The sequence below is a fragment of the Lactuca virosa genome, chromosome 2 (assembly GCF_052849685.1).
Source record: "Lactuca virosa cultivar CGN04683 chromosome 2, Lactuca_virosa_CGN04683_v6, whole genome shotgun sequence".
In the NCBI taxonomy this organism is placed as follows: Eukaryota; Viridiplantae; Streptophyta; class Magnoliopsida; order Asterales; family Asteraceae; genus Lactuca; species Lactuca virosa.
Genome location: NC_136427.1, coordinates 151,201,015 through 151,228,288, shown reverse-complemented (window position 1 = coordinate 151,228,288; position 27,274 = coordinate 151,201,015). Strand labels below are relative to the sequence as shown.

The window sequence follows — 27,274 nt, the reverse complement described above, 5'->3', positions numbered from 1 at the left end:
TTCCTTCATATATATAATATAAATGGTTTTAAAGCTGTAATTCAAACATAATCTCCTATCGGGATCTCTCACATAATCCTATAAATGGTTTTAAAGCTAATAAATAATATATTCAATCCAATCTTTTTTAAAATATATTAATAAAACTACATGCAATTCTTGAAAGATAACTGAGATTGATTCATCTGTAGCAATGGAAGAAAGGATCTCAAGTTTTAGAGATTTGACTTGATATGCATCTGAAGTGTTTATAAAGAAGTCTTCAAAATTTGGAGCAAAAAGAGAAGGCATCACTTTTGTAAAGACTTGAATCAGTTGCAAAAACCTACTTCTTCAAATAGTATAATAAATATGATTAAAACATTTTACACTAATTTTAATATTGGTTTTAATGTTGCAGAGGACCTGTGTCAGTTGCAGAGGACCAAAGTTTTTTGAATCGTAGAGAAGGGTGAATGCTTAAAAGTGGGACAGATACGCCCGAAAGATCAATCTCTCATGGAGAGATTCCTTCTTGATTGCTGTTACCAACATCTTCATCCCACCTCACCTGTTGAAATGGGTTTGAAATTTAAAGAATGAAAGTATAAAATAATAAAACTAGTTTCTTTATATGAGATTGACATGTGAAGTACCATTACGCATCTCCATTTTGATTTAGAACATTTGTAAGGAACTAAGGATCCATGTCACTTATTCCAGTCACATGGATTATCTTCACCTTTGAATTGACTACTCCAAATCCATAATATGTAAGAAATGAATGTCAGGTTGCCTTAAATCAGGAAAGCTAATAAGTAAAAACACTAATTGTATATTCCAAAACGAAGTATGTGTTAGTAGTAACTAATATCCACATTAACGAAATTAAGGAGTATCTCCAATCTAGCTCTGCTATTGCTCATATCCGTATGAGTTTTCTGAGTAATCAGAGATGAAAAAGTATCCATTGCTTCATCACAGGCCGAGATACTACTGGATTCACTCGATCCACATTTAAAAATCTTCCCAACACCACTTAGTAAAACATTTAGTAACAACTCAAACGTTTATAGAATTTAAATCTCAAACTTGTGAAATTTACAAAGTGTGGGAATGAAAACTCGTCTTGATTTGCAAATTCATCAATTGAATACAAGTACTCAAATTGCACCTGATTGAAATGCGAACAAATGAAGTTGAGAGAGAGAGAGAGAGAGAATACCTTGTGCCATGTTTGATTAGGCTCTGTCTGAGCTTCAAGAAACGTGGATTAAGAACAGAGTGATACGATCCTGCTAGTGATAGTGGAGGAAACGAAGTAAAAGAAGTGAATATAGGGCACCGGTCACGAATCGATGTAAAAGCAACGAAGGCGATGGCGTGATCAGTGGCATGTCGGAGATTGATGAACAATGACGGAAATAGAGGTGAAGTGTTTCACGATCTGGTGAGGGTGGACGATGACTGAGATATTGCGATTCGACGAGTCAATTTTTCGAGCGCATCGACCCTAATCGATCGATGTTTGCTCTTCGTTTGATTTTCGTGGTGTGGATGATTTTGAAAGAACAGGGTAGGGTTTTAGGAAATAACACCATAGAGGGCAAATTTGAGAAATAAAAAACAAATCAGGACATATATGTTATTTTGGAGACAAATGTGGTGAGTTAAATCACAACTTTATTTGATCGATTTTTTCATAATTAGTATATTATTTTAATTATTTTAGTAATTTATTGAATATCAAATTTGGTGAAGGAATCACTTGGGGAAAGCAAGCTAGTTGAAGCAAGAGCTTGTGGGTTTCAACTTCTGCATCAGAAAGGGCTCTCTTGAAGGTATTAGATCGTTTTTCCCTTGGCTCATTTTCTCCTAAACCCTTTTGTGCATGAGTTTAGGAAAGGGTTCTTGTGTTTAAGCCAAGATCTGAAGTTGTAACTTCAGATCTGGACTCCCCTTGGCTTCTAGATTCATAAAGCCATCAACTTTGTCTAGTATGAGCCTTCTCCCAAGGATGTGACTTCATTTCAAGCTTAGTTGTGCCATTATAGGTTCTTAAAGCCTTGCATGCACGTAAAGTTTGCAACTTTACGTGATAAACATGCCTAAGGAAGTTGGATCTGCAATTTGGGGCCTTGGCAGGGCTTAAAAAGTGTCAGCATGGTTAAAGGGCTGAAGGGACTCGGTGAGTCGCATAGTCGACTCGGCGAGTCATATGAAGATAGGCATTGAACTCGACGAGTTGGATGAACAACTTGGCGGGTCCGACGAAGATTGCCGTAGACTCGACGAGTTGGATGAACAACTCGGCGAGTCGGTTAATGTTTCCCCAAATTGATGAATGTGTGTGAACCTGTCGAGTTGCAAGAAGGAAAACTCGACGAGTGGCCTGAGGGTTTCGATCGCGAACCATAGGGACTCGGCTAGTCACTCCGGGGACTCGGCGAGTGGACAAGTATCTCGAGGAACTCGACGAGTAGCCGAGGGTACTCGAAGAGTAAGGGTCAACATGGACTGTTGACCTTGACTGTTGACTTTGACTTTGACAAGGGGTTGACTAGTTGACTTATGGGGTACCTTGAAAGGTTGAGAACTTACGAGTATGGTTCTATTATGATGATAGGAGGTGGAGTTTGTGGCCGTGATCTGAGAGTTGGAGTTTAGTTACCGAACCGACTTTTGCAAGGTGAGTTATCCTCACTACATCAATATGGTCTAAGGCACCAAGGCCGACCCTTTAGTTGTTATCTTGGTTATGTTATGCTATATGTGGTTATGATCTGATAGTTCGGTATCAGGATAGACAGTATGTTATTATGCTCTTATGATCCGTAGGGATTGGTATATTAGTGACCTGCTAGGTCGGTGCTATGGTTATGAGAGATTGCTAGTATTGATGATCAGTGAGATAGATATGTTTGATACCTGTGTATGCCAGTATATGTTAGTTATGCACACATGATTATTTGCTTGACGGTCGGGTTGAGGCGGTCCTGCTTTGTGCTGAAGGTCAACATACCCTACGAGCGGTCCGGAGAGACTGTAGACCCGAGGAGGGCAGTCCAGTCATACCGAAGGCTCGGGATAGACTCACTTAGACTGTAGGCCTTGCAGGGCGGTCCAGTCAGGCCGAAGGCCCAGTATGCATGTTGTTGATTATGTGTTACTGATATGGTGTTATCGGTGTGGTATTGGTATTTTGGGGGTAGCTCACTAAGCTCTCGAGCTTACAGTTTCAGTTTATGTTTCAGGTACTTCAGGAGATCATGGCAAGGCGAAGGCGTGACCGTACTGCTCCGCATCCTTATGATTTCGTTATTGGGACACTCTGATGAATGATATTTTGAAAATATTTTTGTAAAACACTATGTGGTTTTATGGTTGAAAAAGTTTAAATTTGGCTTAAAATTTTTGGATGTTACAAGTTGGTATCAGAGCCTTGGTTTGAGTGAATTGGAGGAACACTCGTGTGAATCCAGTCTCAAATCAAGGAAATTTTTAGAATAAGTTCTAAAGTGGTTTTCAAAATAAGGTATGGAGGATGCAGAGTGTACGATCAGCCGAAGCCAGTAAGTAGACCCCAAAATACCATACAGTTATTTGATATTATGATCTATTAGAACTGTTGGGTTTTGGTATACTACAACATCCTATGGTGCACATACAACCCTAAATACCTTGGATCTATGTTTTCACTAATTATACATGCAAATGGTTTCCAAGGTATTAATCTTACAACTAGCATGCATTTAACATAAAATTATAATATACTAGTTAGCATGACATACCTTTTGATGGAGCTTGAATTCTTGGTGTATTTGGCCTTAAAGAGCTTAGCCCCAATAGTGTGGAAGCCTCAAATGGAATCACAACACACCATGGACAAAGGATGAACTTGAGAGAGAATTCCATGCACACAAAAGACACCATGAACTCTAAAAAGATACAAGTGGCGATTTTGGGCAATGAAGTATCTATTTATATGTGGGATTTCTAGGGTCATGAATATAACCCAAATCCATACCCATGGGTTTTATGATCCATGGTTCATGTGGCCCAACTCTTTATGTATCCATACATAAACTTGGTCCAACATGGATCATAAGCCCAACACATATAAATATAACTAATTATCATAATTAGTCCCCATATATTTAATTAGTCTCTTTCGACCACTAAATTAATTCCAAATTAATTCTTGATCACTACTAATTAAAACATATGATTTCATATTAATATATTATTACTTATAATATATTAATAAACCATAAATAACCTTCTCTCAAAAGTCCATCCTAACAAATTGTCCTGATGATATGCAACCCAAATGGACCATGCTACTCTCGGGTCGAATACATACCAATAATAGTTATGGCCTTAGACACCTAATCCAACAGTCTCCCACTTGGATAAGTCTAAAACTATTATTCAAGTATGACTCCAAGATCCCGACTAGCAATCGTAGCTCTTAAAGCCGCTGTCAAACTCTATACAAATCAAATGACATGTCCATTAGATAAGGGATCATATATTCCTCCATTCTAGATATCATATGGACTGAGACATGGATTATAATCATTCTCTCTGTCCATTTGTTGTTTCCCGATTTCCGATTTATGACGACTGACTAATTGAACAAATCAAATCAGTCCAGGCCCGGCCGAGCACTTACGTTTGTCATCACCAAATCATCGAGGGGCCCACAGATATCGCTTTTATCCCGAAGGTAAAAGGAATAGATAAACTTCGACTCATATGGCTTGTTCTACTACTTGTTGAATCATACACAAAGGCACGTTTTATAACATCGAGTAACCAATGCGTTTTCGTGCAATCAATGTATAACCAACTCATAGTAACAACTCATATCTCTAGGTTTGAAGAATATAAGATATTATCGTCTCATGATCACTCGTGATAAAATCCATGAAGTGATTCCAATGAGCGTGGGTTGAATCCAATACTCAGAACTTATGAGCACTCATGAGTGTTGTAGCCCTTTGTCCAACATCTTAGACCTCTACAAACCAACCCATGACAGTCTTAATTCATATCTACTTCCAACATATGACCGACTGTGGATGGTTTGAATAACTTAGTCATCCAGAACAATGACCTAGTTTATTCTGGAAGTCAAAACATGCAAAATGAAACACAAGAATAATTGAATCGAATATGGTATCAAAACCTATGAACATAAATAAAACACCTTTTATTTATCACCATATGATTACACATTATTCATTGTATACTGTTTCAGCTATCAACTTTATTCTTGAATTTAAAACAATAGTTGTCCCATGCTCCAAGCATGTACACTATGTTTTCTAAACACTAGTCATGCCATACACCAAGTATGCATACTATGTTTGTCTATGATCTTTACTTTGTGAAATAGATCAATTGAACATAACTCCAATGATCCTCTTTTCATAGTCCCAAATCCTTACTGCAAATGCAAGAATTCCAAATTCATGCCATTTACTGAAATATGTTAGATTCTAAACTTATATGCATTGATCCTCTTGTAATGATTATGCACAAAGTCAGATAGACTTGACAACAAACATTACAGAGCATTCCAAAGGAGATCAACTCCTTGGAAACATCCTTCTTGCATTAAGTTTCCTAATCTTACACAGATTGAATAATTTCTAACTTTGAAACATTTCCATATTCCATTTTGACTATCACTTCTGAACAAGAGTTTCCTCCTTACAGATTATGTCAATATGGTCCTTCCAGAATTATCATTATACTTCCAACTGTCCTTGAGCAACCAATCTTTGGTAAACCTTAGATTGTCCTCGACAATTGTTTAATCCTTTTAGTCATATCCAATTCTAGACCTTTTCCCTTCTTAATGCCCCAGGCATTTGGAAAATTTTAGAAAGGATGAATATAGCACATGCAATCGATCCTATATCCGAAGCATATGGGACACGATTCATGATGTATCACATAAAGACTAAACCAGTCTTTTGCTATAATATTTCCATTTCAATTTGCCAAGTTCTCATAATTCAGATTATGAAAAGGGATGTCGTAATCATAATCGAATTTTAGAACTCAAATAATGGACCCTATATTAGAATTTTCTTATGTTGAGCCATTCCAACATCATATATATACTTGACTAAATACGATTAAAACCTCAATCTAAGCTTTTAGATTTGAGATGAAGTATAATTTCCTCTCCCTTAATTATAGCAAAACAACTTTTTCCCAATTGAAACCTTTTGTTTTCTATAATTAACATTGCTAACTTGCAACCTTTATCATAATTATCATGCTCCCACTAACATGATGATTATTAGCATAACACTTATGCTCCCACTAGCTTTGACATGTACTCAGAAATCAGTTGAACTTCTAGAAAAAACAATACTTTATTGACTTTCTTACCAAAGTTCAGATTTCTGATACTAGATTGCTTTGATAAAACTTTATCAATATCATACACCTTATCTTAGATAGCTCACAGGTGTGTCTAAACAATTTCAGAACTATGAAAAGGGATGCCGTAATCATAGTCTCAATTGTTTAGACCTTTGCCACTTCTCACAAGTCCATGTTAGTGTGTCGGTTAACCACACAGCTCCACTAACGACTTTGAGAATGCAAATATCACAATTGCTATCTACTTCAAATCTACTTGGTGGAAGTGTTTCCTGACCATCATTTTCATGAATCGGAGAGAAACCTTATGACCCTTAGATTTAATGGTGTATGTGTTCTTATCCATGTGAATTGTCAAAACCATAGTCACAAGACAAGGATAATGACAAATCCAAACTCATATGGACTGAACTCAATCTTAATTTCTTGCCACCTGGCAGCTCAAGGGCCTGCCATTGCTTCCAAGTTGTTGTGCAACCAATTGAGAACTCTAAGAACTCATATGCAAAGCCAACTGTAACTGGAATGGGCACAGAATATGTCAACACGATAGGTTATAAACCTCAAGTCGTGTGCTAGTGAAGAACTTCAGGTTTTATTATTGATTAGTTCTTGAGACTATCAAGACCTTTAAGACTCCCACTGTCCTCTTGACATATAAGACTTTCTTGTCAGATATTCAAGAGATAGTGTGGATTCTAATCAAGACAAACACTTCACACAATTGGCCTTAGTTGGTCTTTGTTTTATCCAAAACATCACAACTTACCAATTTCAAATGTACAAGAGTAGAAAACTTTTACTCTTACATTTGATAAGTGTTTTAAACCTTCTTTAAGACATGTCACTCAAGTTACAATCTTAGAGTATAACTCTAAGAATTGTTTTTGGAATGAAGTATGAATCATCTTCTTCATTTAACCACTTCAATAATTCATAACTCCTCTTCTTAACTATCATAATGCACTTAGATGATGAATTGTGATAAGGTCTCAAAATCATTAAGATGGTCTTAAAACATGATACTAAAGTACTCTCCCATCTTTTCAGATTTGAGAAACTTTTATCTTTCTGCCTAAATTGATTCTTCTTATTCGCTCTGCCATACATTGGAACCTTTTCCAATGTCTCAGAATTACACTTAAGCTTGTAAGTATAACCATATTTACTGAGCTATAGTAAATTATGACGAATAGTCTTATCGATCTTTTGTGGTGGACTCTGACCAGTGCACAAGAATGTGTACCCGATCCCTTAGTCCTTCACTTGACTCACACACCCATGTGAACAAGTAGTTAGTCTTAATTTTTCCAATGCTCGAAAGTTCTCATTCATCATGCTATACAACTTGCATGATTCCAAGTTTCTATCCAATTGAAACTTGGGTGATGAGAATCTTTCCTTATTTGGTAAATTTAGACACTACCACAAATGAAAGAATCAAATTCATATTTCCACTCTTGCTCTTAATGGAATCTTATAAGCAACACAGATTTTCACAAATGCCATTGTAAGGATATTTTAAAATAAATAAAATAAAAAGATTTACCTTTTATTTTAAAACTTTGCGGAAAAACTTATCCTTACAATCCATATGAAAACTTGTTGTTATCTATTCCTAAGCAAAATATCATAACTCCTAAGAAGTAGCTCAAGAATCCGATCTTCAAACTATGCGATAGAAATCCATCTACGCGATCAGATTCAGCATATTCTTTCTTTAAGTTTCTTCACTTTTCTTTGATTCTTAAAACATCAACATGTGACCCAGTCACATCATGTATCAAGAATCTCAGAATAGAAACTTAGCAGAGTTAGATAGTGGACTTTACCTGAAGTAGAGTCAAACTTATTGACTTTAACATCCTTAGGTAAATTTGGCAGCTTCGCAACCAATGCCCCTTTCTTTGGCAATATAAACATATGGACCCTTTGGTAATGGGACTATCTCAGACTTAGCTTTTCTCTTTACCATTTGGTCAACCGAGTTGACTATGGCCGATCCATTTCCATTGGGAAGAGAATTCTTTTTTGGATTCCCAGTGTCATCATTGTCAATGTCCATAAAATTTTTAGGAAGTTGATCTTAGCAAATAGATAAGATCATTAAGGGTCTTGTCATAGTCTGTTTCATAGGTGTTCCAAAAGAACTCACTATGTGACTTAGAAAGTAGTTGAGCCACCAACTTTCTCAAGACTTTGATACCCAACTCTCCCGGCTTGTCAATATGTGACTACATCTCCAAGATGTGATCACACATAGACCTTTGCTTGCCAATAGGGCTTGAGTGACCTTAAACTTTTCAAGAACTTGTGGGTTAGGGAGAATAATTGGAGGAGGTGAAAGAAGTATGATTTCCATGGGAAATCATCTTCATTTAGGAAAGCTTGTTTCAAGAGATTTGGGAAGATCATAAATGTCTAAACCAGACATCTTTTGGGAGATACTCAAGATAGTTGATTTAAAGTCCTTAATATAACACCCAATATGAATATTAAGGCTAGGACCCAACACAATACTTTTATAACTTGGAAGAGGGATGCCGTAATCCAAGCTATAAAATATTTGAAGGTAGGCGAATGACGATTCACCAATTTCCACCATGAAAACGAAATATATATTATTAGGTTTTAATTGGTTTTTGAAACTCCTAGATCTTTGAGATTCATTGAACTGTTCAATGGCATGTTTCAATCTCGAGTGTGCCCTTCAGGTTTTGTGACTGGGATGCCGAGGATCACAAAACAAGGTGTGAAGTAACCATGCAAATTACTTGGTACCCTTAAGTGTTTACCCCTCAATCGATGTGCCGGTTAACCACACACGCTCCATCGATACTATGATAAACATTAGGTTACCCTTTGCCTACCTTGTTAAATACGAGTTAGTGTGCCGGTTAACCACACACGCTCCACTAACCGACTTAAACAAAGTGCAAAGTGTAATTTCATGGATTAGCACCTTATTCACTTTTTCCTAAGTAACTAAGATTGGGTATTTATAAAAGGTTTAGTTACTTAGTATTTATCATTAATACTTTTAATGAAGGGAGAATTATAGTCCTTGTCCTACCCGTTCGGCTAACGACCCTCCACCGGTCAAGGAAGCGGTGGGTGAGAGTGGACACCCATTAAACTGTCATTTTATAGGCAGTAACCTTATACCCCCCCCTTATAGACCGGCTTCGTGAATGAGGCCTACTAACGGTAAGACTGACTTTGTTCTTATACATATATATATATATATATATATATATATATATATATATATATATATATATATATATATATATATATATATATATATATATATAAGTATTAACTATTAATATTATAATAGTATAAGGGTGTATTTTAAACATTTAAAATACTTGGTGGTTTAATCTATTAATTAAACTATACTCTTAATTTAATTAAACTTAAACCATGTCTTTATGGAATTATTAACTCTTTTAATTAGACACTTTAATTAATTTAATGAAGTCCATAAAGTTTGAACTTTAACTTTTAAAATTCTTGGGTTTGGAATTAAAGTGTATATGGGGTTTGACTTTACAAATTCCAAAACTTGAGGACAAGTTTTGAACAATTCAAAAAACTTATGGTTTCCATAACTTACGAATTTTAAAGTGGTTTAATGGAAAAAACCCTTCAAGTTCCATAACTTGTAGACAAGTTATGGAAGACTTTAAAAGCATTAAAAATGTGACTCTTCATTTTTTCATAACTTATGGAATTTTTATGGGTTTTAAAATTCATAAATGTGACTTTTCATGTAACTTGAGGACAAGTTACAAAAACACATATTATGAACAACTTCAAGATTAATTTGGATTGAAAACAACTATCTCATAATTTTTCCTATTAATCTAAACAAACTCATAAACATGAACATTCATAATCAACATTTTTCAAGCATCATATAAACATGTATAAAACTTGAAACTTTGATTATTATCCTTTATTTGGATGAGAATAAACATTACCATAGTATCAAAAAACAAATTTTATGAACAAAAACACTTTGCGGTAATGATTCTAATCCAAAACAGGCCAAAAAACTCGAAGATAAGCTGTCAGGGGGTCCAACTCGTCGAGTGCATGAACCAACTCGACGAGTTGGATGAATTTGTTCATGGACTCGTCGAGTCCATCACTGGACTCGTCGAGTCTGCTGTCCCGACAACAAAAAATTTGATTTTTTTCAGTTTTTTTTTCAGCAACTTGCATCAAGTATAATTGAAAACAACCCATGGCTCTGATACCACTGTTGGGTTTTGGTATACTACAACATCCTATGGTGCACATACAACCCTAAATACCTTGGATCTATGTTTTCACTAATTATACATGCAAATGGTTTCCAAGGTATTAATCTTACAACTAGCATGCATTTAACATAAAATTATAATATACTAGTTAGCATGACATACCTTTTGATGGAGCTTGAATTCTTGGTGTATTTGGCCTTAAAGAGCTTAGCCCCAATAGTGTGGAAGCCTCAAATGGAATCACAACACACCATGGACAAAGGATGAACTTGAGAGAGAATTCCATGCACACAAAAGACACCATGAACTCTAAAAAGATACAAGTGGCGATTTTGGGCAATGAAGTATCTATTTATATGTGGGATTTCTAGGGTCATGAATATAACCCAAATCCATACCCATGGGTTTTATGATCCATGGTTCATGTGGCCCAACTCTTTATGTATCCATACGTAAACTTGGTCCAACATGGATCATAAGCCCAACACATATAAATATAACTAATTATCATAATTAGTCCCCATATATTTAATTAGTCTCTTTCGACCACTAAATTAATTCCAAATTAATTCTTGATCACTACTAATTAAAACATATGATTTCATATTAATATATTATTACTTATAATATATTAATAAACCATAAATAACCTTCTCTCAAAAGTCCATCCTAACAAATTGTCCTGATGATATGCAACCCAAATGGACCATGCTACTCTCGGGTCGAATACATACCAATAATAGTTATGGCCTTAGACACCTAATCCAACAAGAACAGCATGCTAGTGCTAGGATAGGGATCATCAAGAATTGCATGATAGACTTGCCTGATTATATGATGCATATTAGCCTAGGGTTTCTTTTATATGGAATTGACATCATTATTGTAGTTGTTTAGTGTATGCATCACGGCTGTGCATAATCAAGATCTTATAGCCTGGGAATTTATGATTCGACCTTAAGGTAGGATTGGATATTCGAAAGTCTATCGGGTCCAGCGTTATGTGTGGCTAGCATGCGCTAATGCTGCAGGGTTGGTGGAAGTTTCATGGATGGATGGGTCGGGAGAAGCCGTGAGGCCACTTGGGAGATAGTTTCACATTCCTCTTGGAGTGAGGGTTGAGCGCTTGCTATGTTGATGTCTATTGTTAGGAAGTTGTGATCATACTTGAGACAAATATGGGTAGGTGTGGAAGGTAGTATGGGCCCGTACTACTGAAAGCACATGACCCATACGCGTAGCAAGGAAGTCACAACCCCTAGTGTTTATGGGATTTGGTCTCCCGATATTATGATTGTTTATCTGACGTCTTGGGCATATTTTCAGTATGGTGATGACGAGACGCTTTACGACTGGATCCGGATCAGGATCAGGATCGGGGGGCGGAGGCCTGGATGAGCCTATTGCACCTGAGCACGTGGTGCAGATAGGGACCGAGGAGTTGGATGCCATGATTCGGGAGATCCTACATGATGAGATTGCTGCTGCGTTTCGAGCGCAACTACCAGAGATGTTTGGGTCGATCAAGACCGCTATGGTCGAGTACTTTGATGAGCGTTATGCGGCCTTAGCAGAGACGGCTGCCGCTGCAGCCACGTCGGCTGTAACAGCGGCAGGGGGTGGAGGAGGAGCCAGCCGGGCTTTCCAGTATCGGGACTTTGATAACACGAAGCCCCCGACGCTTGATGGTACTCAGGATGCGATCAGGGTTATGAGGTGGTTATCTGACGTGGAGGGTTGTTTCTTCACGTGTTCGTGTCCTACTGACCAAAAGGTCAGGTGTGCCCTGAACCTGCTGAGACTTGGGGCCAAGGACTGGTGGAGACTGACGACTGGGTCGTACACCGATGATCAGAGAGTTGCTATTACTTGGGAGCAGTTCAGGGATATGTTCCGCACCCGCTACGTTCCACGTGTGGAGCGGGAGCGACTTGCTCAGGAGTTTTTGACTTTGAGGAAGGATGGAGAGTCGGTGATGGAGATCACCCGCATGTTCACGGAGAGGGCTATGTTTTGCCCGGAGTTTGCTTCCGATCAGTCTCAGATTACCCGTTATCTGAGTATGCTCAAGACCAATATCCATCAGTTTGTTGCTACGCAACGTTGTGATACTCTCCTGGATCTTCAGGAAGCCGCGAGGCGGCGTGAGTTGGAGTTAGAGCTGCAGTTGAAGGAGCAACGTCAGGTTCCGGCACAATCTCAGCCGGCACCTAAGCGGCCTAAGACCGCTGATACTAGGACCGGAGGTCAGCAGAGCCACACTTGTGGAAAGTGTGGTAGGGGTCATTCTGGGGTTTGTCGAGCAGGAGGTGGGTGCCACAAATGTGGCAAGGAGGGGCACTATGCTAAGGACTGTTGCCAGTCTGCCCCTCCGGCAGATATGAGGATATGTTATCACTGTCATTAGGTTGGTCATGTGAAGACCAACTATCCGCAGCTCGCCGCCAAGCCGGCGCAGATTCCCGCACCAGCTACGTTCAGGATTGCGGATGGGAGGCCAGTCAAGACGGAGCCTCTGATGGCTCAGGGGCGTGCCTTCCAGATCACGGCCGAGGAGGCCAATGCAGCACCGGATGTGGTTGCTGGTATGTTTCTATTCTCTATTTCAGTTATCATGTTGTGTTATGCTTATCTGTTGTATCTGTGCTTAGGTACGTTTTTAGTAAACTTTTTGCCTGCATTGGTTCTATTCGACTCGGGGGCGAGTCAGTCGTTTGTATCTCAGACTTTCAGTAGGGGGTTCAGTGTGCCGGTAGATGAGCTTGAGTGTCCGTTGCGAGTTTCTATCGCCAACGAACACGGGATTTCTGCTTCTTCGGTCTACCGGAGATGTGAGTTGGAGATTTTTGAGGTATCCTTCCCGATAGATTTGATTCCTACTCCCATGGGGGAAGTATGTGTGATCATGGGGATGGATTGGCTCAGTCGTTTTGGCGCCATGATCGATTGTGAGGGACAGCGAGTAGTAGTTCGAACCCCAAGTGGGGGAGAACTGATTATATATGGCGAGGGCACCAGAGTAGGGTCAGGGTTCTGTTCAGCCGCCAGAGCTCGGCAATATATCCAGCACGGATGTGCGGGTTACTTAGCATACGTGGTGGATACACGGGTCAGAGACCAAATTTCAGTTTTAGAGGTTCCAGTGGTCAAGGATTTTGCCGACGTGTTCCCGGAGGAGTTGCCAGGGATACCTCCGGAGAGGCAGGTGGAGTTCAGGATTGATCTAATGCCGGGTGCGGCCCCTATCGCTAAGGCGCCGTACCGTTTGGCACCGCCAGAGATGCAGGAGTTGTCGTCTCAGTTGCAGGAGCTGCTGGGTAAGCAGTTTATTCGTCCGAGTAGTTCTCCATGGGGAGCACCGATCCTTTTTGTCAGGAAGAAGGACGGTACGCACCAGATGTGCATTGATTATAGGGAGTTGAACAAGTTAACGGTGAAAAACCGTTATCCACTCCCGAGGATAGACGATCTTTTCGATCAGTTGCAGGGTGCATCTTGGTTCTCCAAGATTGACTTGAGATCAGGATATCATCAGGTCCGGGTTAGAGAGGAGGACGTGGAGAAGACCGCGTTTCAGACGCGTTATAGGCACTATGAGTTCCTGGTGATGCCGTTTGGGCTTATTTACACGCCGGCAGTATTCATGGACCTGATGAATCGTGTCTGCAGACTGATGCTTGATCGCTCGTATTCCAAGACCCGAGAGCAGCACGAGGAGCACCTCAGGGAGCTGTTGGAGGTTCTGAGACGAGAACGGCTGTATGCCAAGTTCTCGAAGTGCGAGTTTTGGTTACGAGAGGTCCATTTCCTTGGGCACCTCGTTAACCAGGACGAGATTTTGGTCGATCCGGCCAAGATCGAGGCAGTTATGCAGTGGGAGGTGCCGAGGTCTCCTTCGGACATCAGGAGTTTTCTGGTGCTAGCAGGGTATTACCGGAGATTTATTCGAGACTTCTCCAAGATTGCAGTACCCCTTACTCGTCTAACGAGGAAGGGGGTGGATTTCCGGTGGGGCCCCGAGCAGCAGAGGGCGTTTGAGACCCTTCGGTAGTGTTTGTGTGAGGCTCCAGTTTTGACACTCCCCGAGGGAGTAGAGGATTTTGTGGTATTCTGTGATGCATCCATCACAGGTTTTGGGGCAGTCCTCATGCAGAGAGGACGGGTGATAGCCTATGCATCGCGACAGCTGAAGCCGCATGAGACGAGATACCCTACGCACGATCTGGAGTTGGGAGCGGTGGTATTCGCTCTCAAGATTTGCAGGCATTACCTTTATGGGGTCCGTTGTACCATATACACGGATCACAAGAGTTCGAGGCACATTATGGATTAGCCGAACCTGAATATGAGACAGCGCAGGTGGTTAGATGTAGTCAAGGACTACGATTGTGAGATCCTTTACCACCCTGGTAAAGCGAATGTGGTTGCGGACGCTTTGAGCCGCAAGTCAGCTGGGTCTTCCGCCCCAGCAAGGTGTATGAGGATAGCAGTGGACTCCCCGCTGGTACGTTTGATCAGATTTGCCCAGGTCGAGGGCATTCAACCAGAGAACTGGAAGCTGGAAAGGATCAAGGGCGAAAGCAATCAGTTTGTTCAGGATAGTCGGGGGTTATTGACCCGATGTGGTCGAGTATGGGTTCCGATGACTGGTGGAGTCGGGCAGACAGTGATGGAAGAGGCTCATAAGTCTCATTTTTCCATACACCCGGGGGCCACCAACATGTACCGGGACTTGAGTTTGAGTTACTGGTGGCCATATATGAAGCGAGAAATTGCTTGGTATGTCGAGAGGTGCTTGACCTGTAGGATGGTCAAGGCCGAGCATCAGAGGCCGCATGGTAAGCTGCAGCCTCTGGATATCCCCATGTGGAAATGGGAACAGATCACGATGTACTTCATCACGAAGCTGCCTAGGACGGCAAAAGGGTTCGACGCTATATGGGTCATCGTGGATTGATTAACCAAGAGTGCTCATTTCTTGGCGATATGGGAGAGTTCTTTGGCCAAGAGGTTGGCTGACTTATATGTCCGCGAGATCGTTGCTCGCCATGGGATTCCGGTCTCCATTGTCTCAGACCGAGATGTTAGATTTACCTCCCGTTTCTGGCAGAAGTTCCACGAGGAACTGGGCACACGCTTGCACTTTAGCACAACGTTTCATCCACAGACAGATGGTCAGAGTGAGCGGACCATTCAGACCCTCGAGGATATGTTGAGGGCGTGTGCTATTGATTTTGGAGGGAGTTGGGATTCCCATCTACCTCTTGCAGAGTTTGCTTACAACAATAGCTATCATTCCAGTATTGGCGCCCCGCCTTTTGAGTTACTGTTTGGGCGCAGATGCCGCACCCCGGTTTGTTGGGGTGATGTTGGACACCGAGTGATGGGGCGGACGGAGGTAGTCTTGCAGACTACCGAGAAGATCTAGCAGATTAGGCAGCGACTGCAAACTGCTCAGAGTCGGCAGAAGAGTTACGCCGATAGACACCGAACCGAGTTGGAGTTTCAGGTGGATAATATGGTGCTCCTGAAGGTCTCGCCCTGGAAAGGTGTGATTCGCTTCAGGAAGCGGGGGAAATTGGGTCCCCGATATATAGGGTCGTTCAAGGTCATTGCCAGGATTGGCAAGGTGGCGTACAGGTTAGAGCTCCCGGAGGAGCATAGTCGGATCCACAACACTTTCCACGTTTCGCAGCTGCGTAAGTGCATTGTGGATCAGGAGGCAGTGGTGCCATTGGATGATATTCATGTAGATGAGCGCCTGAATTAGGTGGAGAGGCCTGTGGCCATACTTGAGAGGAAGACGAAAGTGTTGCGGAATAAGGAGATACCTTTGGTGAAGGTACATTGGGAGCATCGGAAGGGATCTGAGTGGACGTGGGAGCCGGAGGCAGAAATACGGGAGCATTACCCGGCATTGTTCATCACATCAGACTTCGAGGGAGAAGTCTAATTCAAGTGGGGGAGAGTTGTAACGCCCCGATTCTCAGGTATTGGTTTAAATAAGAATCCTTTTGTTTCAAGGCCTACTCGACGAGTTGGTTGCCCTACTCGTCGAGTACCAGCGGGTTGGTTCGCGTATTTAGTGGCCTACTCGCCGAGTCCAAGAAGAGACTCGACGAGTAGGAGCTGGCAGATGAAACCCTAAATCCCGGGGTTTTGCACCCTATTTAAAGAAGAATAAGCCTCCTTTGGCCTCTTTACAGTCCATTGAGAGTCCAGAAAGGCCCTAACTCGAGTGTGTGTGTATTCTTTGGATGTTTAAGCTTGGAGGGAAGTTTTGGTGAAGGAATCACTTGGGGAAAGCAAGCTAGTTGAAGCAAGAGCTTGTGGGTTTCAAGTTCTGCATCAGAAAGGGCTCTCTTGAAGGTATTAGATCGTTTTTCCCTTGGCTCATTTTCTCCTAAACCCTTTTGTGCATGAGTTTAGGAAAGGGTTCTTGTGTTTAAGCCAAGATCTGAAGTTGTAACTTCAGATCTGGACTCCCCTTGGCTTCTAGATTCATAAAGCCATCAGCCTTGTCTAGTATGAGCCTTCTCCCAAGGACGTGACTTCATTGCAAGCTTAGTTGTGCCATTTTAGGGTCTTAAAGCCTTGCATGCACGTAAAGTTTGCAACTTTACGTGATAAGCATGCCTAAGGAAGTTGGATATGCAATTTGGGGCCTTGGCATGGCTTAAAAAGTGTCTGCATGGTTAAAGGGCTGAAGGGACTCGGCGAGTTGCATAGTCGACTCGGCGAGTCATATGAAGATAGACATTGAACTCGACGAGTTGGATGAACAACTCGGCGAGTCCGATGAAGATTTTCGTAGACTCGACGAGTTGGATGAACAACTCGGCGAGTCGGTTAATGTTTCCCAAATTGATGAATGTGTGTGAACCTGTCGAGTTGCAAGAAGGAAAACTCGATGAGTGGCCTGAGGGTTTTGATCGCGAACCATAGGGACTCGGCGAGTCACTCCGGGGAATCGGCGAGTGGACAAGTATCTCGAGGAACTCGGCGAGTAGCCGAGGGTACTCGACGAGTAAGGGTCAACATGGACTGTTGACCTTGACTGTTGACTTTGACTTTGACAAGGGGTTGACTAGTTGACTTATGGGGTACCTCGAAAGGTTGAGAACTTACGAGTATGGTTCTATTATGATGATAGGAGGTGGAGTTTGTGGCCGTGATCTGAGAGTTGGAGTTTAGTTACCGAACCGACTTTTGCAAGGTGAGTTATCCTCACTACATCAATATGGTCTAAGGCACCAAAGCCGACCCTTTTGTTGTTATCTTGGTTATGTTATGCTATATGTGGTTATGATCTGATAGTTCGGTATCAGGATAGACAGTATGTTATTATGCTCTTATGATCCGTAGGGATTGGTATATTAGTGACATGCTAGGTCGGTGCTATGGTTATGAGAGATTGCTAGTATTGATGATCAGTGAGATAGATATGTTTGATACCTGTGTATGCCAGTATATGTTAGTTATGCACACATGATTATTTGCTTGACTGTCGGGTTGAGGCGGTCCTGCTTTGTGCTGAAGGTCAACATACCCTACGAGCGGTCCGGAGAGACTGTAGACCCGAGGAGGGCGGTCCAGTCATACCGAAGGCTCGGGATAGACTCACTTAGACTGTAGGCCCTGCAGGGTGGTCCAGTCAGGCCGAAGGCCCAGTATGCATGTTGTTGATTATGTGTTACTGATATGGTGTTATCGGTGTGGTATTGGTATTTTGGGGGTAGCTCACTAAGCTCTCGGGCTTACAGTTTCAGTTTATTGTTTCAGGTACTTCAGGAGATCATGGCAAGGAGAAGGCGTGACCGTACTGCTCTGCATCCTTATGATTTCGTTATTGGGACACTCTGATGAATGATATTTTGAAAACATTTTTGTAAAACACTATGTGGTTTTATGGTTGAAAAAGTTTAAATTTGGCTTAAAATTTTTGGATGTTACAAGAGGATGTGAGGGTCGAAAGGTTGTGGAAACGAAGGTTGGATGCATGGTTTTTTCATTTTTTGTGATTTTTTTCCCTATTAGCTACTAAGAAGAAAGGACGTGCGTTACCTAAAAAATATTAAACGACAACCAATTTTAGGACACGCAAAATTGAGTGTCCTAAACCCTTCAAAATTTAGGAGAGATGACATTATTTTTAAGACACCAACTCTTACGTGTCATAAAACCAATGTGTGTCATTAAAGGGCTGTTTCTCGTAGTGAAGTCAACAATACGACATACAAGAGATAGATGACATGTTTTTAGATGCATAAGTTATAACTAAAAAGAGAGCGGGAGGCGGTGATTTTTAACCATCGTTTGAGAGGGGATTTGTACGTGATTTTGGATGAAACTTTATATAACAGGAATATGTGTAACTTGTTCTTTCCTTCTAAAGTAACAAGTATATATTAGTAAACTATGAGCATAAAATCAGTTTACTAGCACAAAACACATGTGTAATGTGAGTAATTATGTTGTGTAATATGCTTTGATTTTTGAAAAAGGAAATAAATATGAAAAAAAAGAACAGATCTAGCCAAGTATTGGATAAATTCTCAGCATGCAATTCTGGAAGATCCAACTCTTTGGGATAGCCAAACAACAAAACAAAAAGCATATTCATAGCCAATAACAACATTTATAAAAACAAACTGAAAAGAAGGTTTCTTAGAATTGAATATGAATAGCTTTGCAAGAAAACACTTGCATTGTAAAAATAAGGCACTGTTCCCAATGAAATCAGTCCCAAGGATATGTTGAAATTTCTGTTTTGAGAATCATAAATCCGAAGGTCCAAGTATTCACTGCAAGGTTGAAACATATTATATTTCCTTCCATCCTAAGCTTGCATGAAAATATATTCGAAAATGGCTTGTCACAATTCGATTTTTTTTTGTGTGTGTGTGTGTGTGTTTAATTATATGATTAGAAAAGGGTTTTCTGGTTAAAAAGTACCTCAGGAGTCATCCTCCAGTACGCCAGACTTCCTTTGAGATGGATAATTTCTGGGCTTCTCCTTAAAACTGATTATGGTTTCTTCATCCTGTAAATGATTTTCAAGATTAAAAGCTAAACATGAAATCACGTAAGAAGATATATAGTCAAGAAAAAAGAAAGCAATCAATAAATTCACCCTCCTAAGTCCTGGAAGAAATTATGGAGGGATTACTACCGTCGCTAATGTCTAGCTAATCCCTCGCTAATCCCTCAAAAGTCTATTCTTCTCATAATCAGTAACCAATTAGCAGCTCAATGCATATAGATATGTGGATACAGCAACTAATATAATACATAAATAATATATATATATATATATATATATATATATATATATATATATATATATATATATATATATATATATATATATATATATATATATATATATATATATATATATATACACTAAAATTTGTTGAAAATGTATATGATTAAAATACTAAAATTAACAAAATATTATCAAGTGAACCAACGATACATCGTGGTTATTTTGGTTTTGAATTCATGTTTTCTAAATAAACCAGTTCAAGATCACACTAATCCTCTTCAATTGGGTTGCATGAGAAAAATATGATTAAGAAAATTCATTGGGAAAATGACATAAATGTCCTACAAACTTTCTACGATTTACCCATTTAATCCCTAAAGTTTTTGTCGGGCTTTATGGGTCCCTAAACTAGGATATGACCTGCTCTTTTAGTCCCTGTCAACTTTTAATAGCCGGTTCAGTGACCTTTTACACAAAAAAAAACTCATATTGTGTCCCTATAAAGCCAAAAAAATAAGTTCGGAGATCAATTCGTAACAAATAATGATTTAAGTGATAGTTATGTTATAAAAAATGTATATATTGGATAACTTTACGATGCAACCCTCACTTTTACGACTTTTCAACTTAAAAACATAGTAAATGATCATATGTGTAAGGACGCATCTCTTAAGATCCGGATAGAACAAGCACTAGAACAGCCTCTCCGGAAAAGGTTGCCAAGGCTTGAGGCATTGCGTTACACATCCATCTATCAGAAAGAAGTTTCCCATAATGAGGCCTTACTACAATTTTCCATGTTGGATTCCAATTTACTTCAATCCTTGCACAAAAAGGAGCTCAGCCAAATCAGCAAATACGTAACCTAACAACTTCTATAGTTTTCTAATGTAAATGGACATAGAACGAGTAAAACCTTGGTAATAATATTGGCTAGACCAATCATATTGATTAGATCAAAGGGTATGTACTTCATTAATCACTCCAATTAACTAATGTTCTTAATTAGTTATTCTACTCAGTTAATTCTTAATTCTTCTCATGGCGGGCCATGCACCTTCATGTGTCTAAATAGATGGTGGAAGAATTTGGATTTAGAAAACATGCTACCTTATGTTCGCGACAGATTGGTAGAAGGCTACTTTTGGATATTGGCAGTCTATTTTGAGCAACAATATTCTGATGCTAGGATTTTTCTAATGAAAACATGCAATCTTGCTATCATATTCGATGATACGTATGATAACTATGGTACATACGAAGAGCTTGAGATGTTCACCCAAGCTGTTCAAAGGTATGTGGTATGCATTAATTACTTATAATAGCCAATGATACGTATAGTAGTTCCCATAATTCTTTAAATTAAACAACATTTTGACCATTTTAATTAATGTATGTAGATGGTCGGCAAGCTGCATCGATACACTTCCTGAGTACATGAAATTCATATATCAAGAACTTTTGGACGTTTACAAAGAAGCAGAGGAAGTTCTAGAACCGAAAGGAAAAGCATATCATATTTACCATACCATAGAGATGGTAGGTAATATAAATATTAATTATTTACTATTACTATTAAATTATACTTCTATATCTCATTGTATACAAATTTAAGTGATAATGAAAATAATAATCTAATTATCAAGTGTTTCACTCATTTGTCAACTAGGTGAAAGAGTGCACTCGAAATCTCCTAACTAAAACAACATTTTGACCATTTGATCCCCGAACTTATTTTTTTGGCTTTATAGGGGTACAATGTGAGTTTTTTGGTCTAAAAGGTCACTGAACTGGCTATTACAGGTTGACAGGGACTAAAAGAGCAGGTCATATCCTAGTTTAGGGACCCATAAAGCCCGACAAAAAGTTTAAGGACTAAATGGGTAAACCCTAGAAAGTTTGTAGGTCATTTATGTCATTTTCCCAAATTCATTCAAGTGTTCCCACACACCGAGCATGACACATGCATGGTTTTAAAATTAAATTTGTTTAAAATAATCAGTATCGCTTTTTGTATGTTTTCGGAAAATAATTAAGTAAAAATGAGAGTTTTATATGACCGTAAGGATGTACTATCAGTGGCACAATTCATCTTTTAAAGCTTAAGTTTTCTTAAGTTTAATTAGCATCCTAATATGTGAAAGATAATTTATAAATAGATATTTGACATGTGAAAGAACGTTATTTATTTTCTACTTCTTTAATTTATATGTTTTATTCGGTTTTTGTTTTGGAGTTTTACCAGGTGAAAAAATGTATCGTTTACCTTTTGGAACTTTTTTAACATATGATATATTACTGAAATTACTGAAGGGTAAAGTACTAAATTATAAACGAAACCTGGATGGCGTTAGAAAAGAGTCTCTGGATCGATAGCTCTATCCATGGTCTACTATTCACTACTAGCTAAGAGAAATAAGCAACTGGTACTTTATTTATTCATTACCCATTAATTTCATTTTTTTTTGTTTTAAAGTTGGTTTATCATTAACATTCAGATCAGATGGTAATAGAAACATTACAGTAAACACAAAGAATGTTAGCAATCGAGTTTGTAAGTTTATGTTGGTAAATACAAACAATGCATTTTCAATTTAAACTATATGCACTTAATAAAGTTCAATTTATAAATAAATGCACCAGTACAAACACATACAAACAAAATAAATTATGATAATTATCTAATAGACACAGAAACCATATCCTTCGTAATTTCATGTATAGCAGTCTGAACCATGAAATGCGTTAAATATTAGTATTCAAACAATATAAAATTAAATCATGGTCTATCATTTGACTCCACTTACCAAGAGGTAACCCAAAGTTCGCAGAGACTCTTTATTGAAATGAAAACAAGTCAAATATATAAAGCTCGTTTATTGAATAGTTCAAGTTAAGCTTGAGATAAAATAAATTTAATAAATTTAATGTCAACCCAAATAATTGTCCGAGTAACTCTTGAGAACGAGAGCTTAAAAAAAGAGAATGTGGCCTAGTTGCCTTGGAAGGGTTGACAAGTGTTTTAATATACAAATTAGTGGCATATTCTCTTGGTGTTACTTGCTATTTATACCTATAGCTTTACATCCAAAAGCATAACCTCCCTCCCTCCCTCAACCCCATCCTCTCTAACTACCGGTGAACCATGAGAGTCACCACCGGTGTCCCGTTCAGGGCCCCTTTATGGCCTATAGTCATCGCATTAACCGTCTTTGGTGTTGCTAACCTTATAGCTGTCTCGGCTAATCCTTATATCTATTCTTCACCACCACCACCATATATTTACAAGTCCCCACCACCACCGGTGCATTCACCACCACCACCATATCTGTACAAGTCTCCACCACCACCGGTGCATTCACCACCACCACCATATTTGTACAAGTCTCCACCTCCACCGGTGCATTCACCACCACCGCCATATTTGTACAAGTCTCCACCACCGCCTGTTAAGTCACCACCACCACCATACTACTACAAGTCTCCTCCTCCTCCGGTGCATTCTCCACCACCACCTTACTACTACAAATCCCCACCACCACCAACAAAGTCTCCTCCACACTATTACTACAGTTCTCCACCACCACCAAAATCCTACTACACCGTACCTTACCCTCACCACAAGAAACTCATCGTAAAGGTCGTGGGCAAAGTTTACTGCAACAGCTGTTATGACTGGAAATACCCAATCCAATCACACGCCAAGCACCACCTCAAAGGTATAAACTTTAGTTTCTCGCACTACCTTAACTGTTTTATATATATGAATGGATGTGTATCCATGTGCTTTGATGGTTGACCCATGTTCTATGTTTCTGGTTTTATTCGTTTACTATCTTGCATTTTAAAATAAATAAAAAAACATCAAAATGAAAGATATGTATATTTCTCAGAAAATGAAGCATTAATTTTCTAAAATTTCAGTTTTGAGTTAACTGGTTAAGGCATATAATCATATATTGATATCTTAGTATACCATATAAATTATAATACTTCAAAAAAATAAAATAAAGATACCAAGCTAAAGTTTCAACATATTCTTATTATGAAAGGCTTACATTATAAGTTATATATTTCTGATTATTTTGTATAAGAGTTAATAATGTTTATTTAATTGAAGTATTTAAACCCAAAATCATATCATGCATATCATAACATGTTTTATATTTTTATAGTAACCGGCATATTACAAAAGGTGGACCAAAAAATATACATGAAGTTGACTTTTTTTTTTATTTGTGTTGAAAAAGGTGCTGTTGTCGAAATTACTTGCAAGGCTGTTGGCCAGAAAGAAATTTTTGCATATGGAAAGACTAAGATCAATGGCAAATATGCAATTACTGTTGAGGGTTTGGACTATTCCAAATATGGAGGAGCAAAAGCTTGTACCGCTAAGCTTCATATGGCACCAAATGGAACCAAATGTAATATTCCAACAAATCTTCATGGTGGTTTGAAGGGTGCCGTGCTTATGGTCAAATCCAAAAATGCTTATGAGGTTGTCCTTGAGGCTGAACCATTTGCATATGCTCCTAAGACTCCTTCTACCCTTTGTGAGAAGCCAAAGCCAAAACCAGAGCCCACTCCTTCTCCATATTATTACAAATCTCCACCACCACCACCACCCACTTACTTATACAAGTCTCCCCCTCCACCCGTGAAGTCTCCTCCGGTATATCACTACACATCACCCCCACCACCTAAGAAATCACCACCTCCTCCATACCACTACACATCTCCTCCACCGCCGGTTAAATCTCCACCACCACCATACCACTACACTTCCCCTCCACCACCAGTGAAGTCTCCTCCCAAGTACCACTACACATCACCCCCACCACCTAAGAAATCACCACCTCCCCCATACTACTACAAATCGCCTCCACCACCCGTTAAGTCTCCACCCCCACCTTACCATTACACTTCACCACCACCACCAGTGAAATCTCCACCACCACCATACCATTACACTTCACCACCACCACCGGTGAAGTCACCACCCCCACCTTATCACTACACATCACCTCCACCACCGGTGAAATCTCCTCCACCACCATACCATTACACATCTCCTCCACCACCTATTAAGTCACCACCTCCTCCATATCACTATACATCACCTCCACCACCAGTGAAATCTCCTCCTCCACCATATCACTACACATCACCACCCCCACCCGTGAAATCTCCACCACCACCATACCATTACACTTCACCTCCCCCACCTGTAAAATCCCCTCCACCGCCTTACCATTACACATCACCACCACCACCGGTGAAATCTCCACCCCCACCATACCACTACAGTTCACCTCCTCCACCGGTAAAATCCCCACCACCACCATACCACTACTCATCACCCCCACCCCCCGTGAAATCTCCACCGCCCCCATACCACTACACCTCACCTCCACCACCAATTAAGTCACCACCACCACCGTACCACTATACATCACCACCACCACCGGTTAAATCCCCACCACCACCTTACCATTATACATCACCTCCACCACCCATGAAATCTCCACCTCCTCCATACCATTATACCTCACCACCACCACCAGTTAAGTCCCCACCACCACCATACCATTACACCTCACCTCCTCCACCAACTAAGTCCCCACCACCACCATACCACTACACATCGCCTCCTCCACCAGTTAAATCTCCACCACCACCGTACCATTATTCTTCACCTCCACCACCAGTTAAGTCCCCACCACCACCATACCACTACACGTCACCTCCACCACCTGTGAAATCTCCACCACCTGTGAAATCTCCACCACCTCCATACCACTACACCTCTCCCCCACCACCAGTTAAGTCCCCACCACCACCATACCACTATATATCACCTCCACCACCAGTTAAATCCCCACCTCCACCATACCACTACACCTCTCCTCCACCACCAGTTAAGTCCCCACCGCCACCATACCATTACACATCACCCCCACCACCAGTTAAGTCACCACCACCTCCATACCACTACATATCTCCACCTCCACCAGTAAAATCACCTCTTCCGCCTGTATACATCTATGGTTCTCCTCCACCCCCAACTAATTATTAGATTCCCTTAACTTTGTTGTTTGCAAGATACAACCATGTAAGCATATTTTTTTTATTTCTTTTCGATATCATGAAACATTCCCAGCATTATAATAAAATTTTAAATGATATGACACATCTATAACAACTTCATATCTATTGATGTAGGTTTTATTTTTCATACGAGTTTCATAAAGAAGGTTCCTCAAGGAGATGTTAGAAAATTTGTTCTTTCACAACCATTTCATTGTAATAAGGTCTTAAACATTGCACTTCACATCATCAATGTTTTTGTTGCAACCATTTCCTTTTGACATCGACGTTGTGGGTCATACTATCCTTGAAAAAGAGCTCGAAGGAATATATACTGGAAATGTAAGAAAAAGTTCAATTGTTTGTCGCCAGAAAAGGGTGATAAGAGTATTGTGGCTTTAATATTTTTTCTTTTCAAGTTTCATATTTATATTGTATAAATGGATAGCTAATGGTTATTTTATATTTATATATTATTGGATTAATCTTCTTATTTCCTTTTTTTGGAGTCGTATATTGTTGGAGATTTGGCCACTACACAACATATTGTTAACACAAATTAATTACATGAGCCCTTATGGGTTACCCACTTGACCCAAGATAAAAACATTGACAAATAAATAAAGAGAGAATTATTTATTATTTAATGAGTGTCAATAAATAATTGGAACTTATTGTAATTAATTGTTATTTGTTAAAGTGTTAATTAATATTTAGAGATTAATTGGTGGAAACTAAATAATTATGCTTAAAATACTTATATAAATTATTTGAATAATTAATAGATAATTCTAAAGGATAACCACTAATGAATAAAATAATATTATCGTTGATTCAAATTTGGACATGATAAGATTTCCACCAACTATATAAAAGGAGCAAGCATAAGGGGTTCAAGGGTCTATTCAAAACCTTAAAGTCGTCCTCCCTTTTCCTTCTCCACATCTCCTCATCTCTGGGAAACAACCTAAAGAAAACACAAGTTTCATGGTGGTCAAAATTCTCAAGTTTCCAAAGCTAGAGTTCTTGGTTTTTTGTTGGTAAGGGGTATGACGTTGTCAAATAGACTCTTGTTTGACTTCCTCAATCTTCTTCACATGTGTTAAAAATATCAGGGTTATGGTTTCTATTAATAAATATAATCATGATTTAGTATTTAATCAATATGTTGCTGATTTAAATGTTTATGTTGTTTTCTGTTTAATTAACTATTTTCTTATGAAGAACACCTTATTATTCGATAATAGTATCAAAGCCTTTGATAATT

General features: G+C 39.5%; 1 protein-coding gene across 1 annotated transcript; it reads left to right on the top strand.

Annotated features, from left to right (window-relative positions):
• The first annotated feature begins 23,009 nt into the window (after nucleotides 1–23,009).
• On the top strand, nucleotides 23,010–26,500 carry LOC145159610 (uncharacterized). Its single transcript, XM_079078624.1, has 3 exons — nucleotides 23,010–23,639; nucleotides 24,171–26,032; nucleotides 26,143–26,500. Exons 1-2 carry the CDS (start codon nucleotides 23,066–23,068, stop codon nucleotides 25,994–25,996), a joined length of 2,400 nt encoding a protein of 799 aa, XP_078934750.1. The 5' UTR covers nucleotides 23,010–23,065; the 3' UTR covers nucleotides 25,997–26,032; nucleotides 26,143–26,500.
• Nucleotides 26,501–27,274: the final 774 nt, after the last annotated feature.